Source organism: Carlito syrichta, unplaced genomic scaffold (assembly GCF_000164805.1).
Source record: "Carlito syrichta isolate Samal-C Ts95f unplaced genomic scaffold, Tarsius_syrichta-2.0.1 Scaffold314085, whole genome shotgun sequence".
NCBI lineage: Eukaryota > Metazoa > Chordata > Mammalia > Primates > Tarsiidae > Carlito > Carlito syrichta.
In genome coordinates this window covers 151,193-155,877 of record NW_007258181.1, presented here as the reverse complement: position 1 = coordinate 155,877, position 4,685 = coordinate 151,193, and the positions used below count along the sequence as shown (strand labels likewise).

The window sequence follows — 4,685 nt, the reverse complement described above, 5'->3', positions numbered from 1 at the left end:
AAAAACCTCATAGTGTGCTTGAAAGAACTAAATGGTTTAAGTTATGGGCATATTGGCATGGCTCTGTGGAAAGATGCTGAGTGTGCTGTAATTGTTCCTGTTTATTTTTTCCCACATTTACAGCAGATGCTCCCTGAATCATGCCTCAATTCTCCATGTCGGTTTGGAAAAGAACATAATAAGCAAACCCATTTTCACGTGTAAAGAATATTTTGATGCTGGGTGTGGTGGCTTATTCCTGCAAGCCTAGCATTTTGGAAGACTGAGGCAGGAGAATTGCTTGAGGCCAGTAATACAAGACCAGTCTAGGTAACATAGTGAGACCTCATCTTTACAAAATATAAAAAACTAAATTAAAAAAATTAGCTAGGCATAATGTCATGTGTCTGAAATCCTAGTACTTGGGAGACTGAGATTGGAGGATTGAACCAAGGAGTTTGAGGGTATGGGGAGCTGTGATTGTGTCACTGCACTCTAACTTGGGCAACAGAGTCATCACCCCCCCCAGAAAAAAAAATTAAGATTGCTTTTAGCTGGTTTTTATCCTTAACACAGAGAAGACTCTCAAAGTGCTGAAAGAGGGGACCCAGGTCTCCTCAGATATTTGAGGATGTTCTGGCTAGGGCTCATTTATTCAAAACACACATACACACACACACACACACACACACACACACACACACATGACTTCACACACCACATACACACACACTCCACATACATACAACAAACACACACATGCCCCACACACTATATATATATACATGTATGCCACATACACACCACATGCATGCATGCACCATGCTACACACACACGTCCCCCAAAACACCACATACACACATGTGCCATACACACATGTGCCACACACACACACCACATATACACATGCCACACATACCACACACACATGCTCCCACACACCACATGAACACATGTGCCACACACCACATGTACATACAGCGCACACGTGCATGCCGCACGTGCATGCATGCATGCATGCCACATGTCACACACACCACACACACATGTACCACACATACCACATGCACACACACCACACATACACCACATACCACATACAAATATACGTGCCTCTCACACACTATACATATACATCCCACACACACCACACACACGTGCCACATACACACCACATATACACACATCACACACATGCCTATACACACCACACACACCATACACACACCACACACATCCCATACACATATGCCACACACACACCACTTGAACACACTTGCCACACACATACCACATAGACACACACATCACATACCCCACACACACACCTTACACACACCACACATACAGTATATGCACACAGATACCACACACACCACTTATACACATATGCCACACACACCACATACACACACATGCCACATACACATGGCACAAACCACATACACACATATGCCACACATGCCACACACACACACCACACATACACCATACACACACCAAACACATATCATATATTCACCACACACAAACACCACATACACACATACCACACATACACACACCACACATACCACATATACACATGCCACGCATACACCACATACACACACACCACAAACATACTATGTACACACTATACACCATATAACCACATACACCACACATACATATTACATACACATCACACATACCACACACACCATAAATGCACTATACACACACCTCACACATCACACATACCCCTCACATCACACATACATTACATATACTACACATACCACTCATATACCATACATACCTCACACATCACACATATACCACACCTACCATATACATATCACACACATACCACATACACACATGTGCACATACACACATACACCACACACACCACACATACCATATACGCACACACAGCTCACACTACACACGCACTCATACTCACACCCCTCCCTCTCGGTCCTCGACAGGCTGGTGTAAGTGTGAGTCGCAGACGCTGGGCAGATCCTGCCACTGCCTGTAGGGACGGAGGGTTTGGGGGCTCCCACAGCCACAGACTGAGTGCAGTGAGTCTGTCCGTGCAGGATGGGCTAGACAAGGTGCCCAGAAGGCTGGGTGGGGCGGGTGGACTGAGCCACTCAATACAGGCACACTGGGCGAGGCCACGCCTCCCCCGCTGCTCTGGCAGGTCTGCTGGCTATGGGGAAGCAGCCTTGCCACGTGGCTGGAAAGGGAAAGGTGATGGCACGAAAGGACATTCACCCCTGGACCAAGTTCCTCCTGCTGGGCCCACCCTGGCCACCCTCTCGCAGGCTCTGCAGGGCCAGATGCGGCCCTTCGTCTGCACAGGGAGGGGCCCCGGGAGGCGGAGGCCACTGAGTTACAAGAGTTTCTGAGGGTTTGGGAAGCTCGGGGGTGGTCTCAGCCCTAACCTTATCCATGGTGTTGTGTCCACAGCAGAACTCGTGAGGGATCCCCAAGGCTGGCACCTGCTGGAAGACCCCTTCTGTGACCTATCTCCCTCGAGGGGTCGTATAGGCCTGGCTGAGCCAAGAACCAGCTCTGTGCTGATAAGGCACAGCTTCCCAGTGCCTCCCAGGAAGTCTGCCACAGAATCAAATCCCAATGTGCTTTTCCAGGGTAGTCCAGGGAGCCCCTTTGGGACAAGCCCAGGGAAAGCTGGAATTCATCTCTTATGTTAATTACAGGAGAAACTGAGGCACAGAGAAGCAGCAAAATGTAGCACTGGGTCTTTCTACTGGCAAATTTCACATGTTCTCTTTTCTTTCTCTCTCTCACCCACTCTTTTTTTTTTTTTTTTTTTTTTTTTTGAGTCGAGGTCTTACTCTGCTGCCCAGGCTAGAGTGCAGTGACACAATCATGATGATCATGGATCACAACAGCCTAACCTCCTGGGCTCAGGTGATCTTTCCACCCCAGCATCCCGAGTACTGGGACTACAGGTGCATGCCACCACACCTGGCTGATTTTGGTTTTGGGGTTTTTTTTGTAGAGACAAGTTTTCACTATGTTGTCCAGGAACTCCTGGGCTCAAGGAATCTTCCCGTCTTGGCCTCCCAAAGTGCTGGGATTACAGGTGTGACCACTGTGTCCAACACATGTCCTCTTTTCTAACTCCTCAGCCAGCACCAGCACCAGCCCCTGTCCTTTGGCCCCACCCCTCTCTACATTCAGGGACTATTGGGGACGTGCCCTTGCTGTGGCCTCAGGAAGGGCCGAGTGCTATCCTCAAGCTCTTGACTTTGGATTTTGCCATGCAACTTGCCTAGGTCCAGGGATGACAGTGGACATGGTACGAGAAATTCAAGTGTGCAGGCACAGCTGGGTTTGCCCCTGGCACCTCTGTCACCACAGCTGTGTGCCCTGACCTGCCCATGGGACTGAGGAAAATGACACGGGAGCAGAGCTGCACCTGCCACCCGGAACTGAGCCTGTGCGTTCTGGTGGCCCACCAACAGTTAACAGGAGCCAGAGTCCTCTGCGACAGTCACTGCATCAGGAGTGCTCGTTACACAGTACTGTCATGATGGTAGCTGACCAACAGGGCCTGTGTCTGCATCACCAAGGGTACCCCACCTGATGGGCTAGAAAGTCCTGACAGACCCGGTCGTCATGAGCCTGTGTATTCCACATGCTAGCCATCTCAGGTGGAGAACCACCTTCATTATAAGAAGAAATGCTCAATGAAGTCTCAATGCATTCCATGCTTTCCTTGCTTGGTTCGTATTTCCCCAGCGACAAGTCCCCACTCATTTATTTTTTAATTAATTTTTAAATATTTTAGTTATTTATTTTTATTTTTTTTCTGCAAGGGCTTTACTGGGGCCAAGGGCTCAGTTCTTCTTGGCCGCCTCCTCCCTCATGGCGGCCAGCACGTTGCTCAGCTCCTCACACTTCCTCTTGGCACGGATGTGCGTCCCCACCCGTTTCTTTATTTTTTTATTTTTTTTTTTTTGAGTTAGAGTCTCACTCTGTCGCCCAGACTGGAGTGCAGTGGCACGCTCCTGGCCACTGCAGCCTCGACCCGCTGGGCTCCAGCGATCCTTCCGTCTCAGCCTTCCAAGTAGCTGGAACTACAGGCGCACGCTACCAAGCCCAGCTAGTTTTTGATTTATTGTAGAGATGAGGTCTCGTCAAGTTGCCCAGGCGGGTCTCGAACCCGTGAACTCAGGCAATCCACTCACCTCAGCCTCCCAAAGCACAGGATTATAGGCTGAGTCACCGAGCCCAGCTCCCACCCGTTTCTTGATGAACTTGAGTGCCCACTTGTCCTTGGAGACCTTGAGCAGCTCCACGACGCTCCGCTTGTAGGGGGCAAAGCCGCACACCTCCTGGATCATGTCCCGCACGCACTTGGTGTGCTTGGTCAGGCACCCGCGATGGTGACTATGTCTCAGCTTGCTCATGTTCTTGGTCACTTTGTGGCCCTTGTTGAGGCCCACAGCCATGGGGTAGCACAGGACCATGGCTGCTGCTTTCCAATGGCTGCCGCGGTGGAAGTATTTGTTTATTTTTAATAGAGACAGAGTCTCACTGTGATGCCCAGGCTGTTCTCAAACTCCTGGACTCATGCAATCCTCCCTTTTCAGCCTCCTCAAGTGCTAGGATTACAGGCATGAGCCACCGCCCTACTCACTTCTTAACAAGCTCTCCTAGAAAGGAAAATGAAGGCAAGTTTCAC

General features: G+C 49.6%; 1 protein-coding gene across 1 annotated transcript; it reads right to left on the bottom strand.

Moving 5' to 3' along the window:
• Nucleotides 1-3,837: 3,837 nt before the first annotated feature.
• LOC103273540 (60S ribosomal protein L36-like) lies at nt 3,838-4,470 on the bottom strand. Its single transcript, XM_008070976.1, has 2 exons — nt 4,243-4,470; nt 3,838-3,933 (listed from the first exon to the last, which is right to left on the bottom strand). The coding sequence occupies exons 1-2, from the start codon at nt 4,468-4,470 to the stop codon at nt 3,838-3,840; spliced, it is 324 nt and encodes a 107-aa protein (XP_008069167.1).
• Between the last annotated feature and the right edge of the window lie 215 nt (nt 4,471-4,685).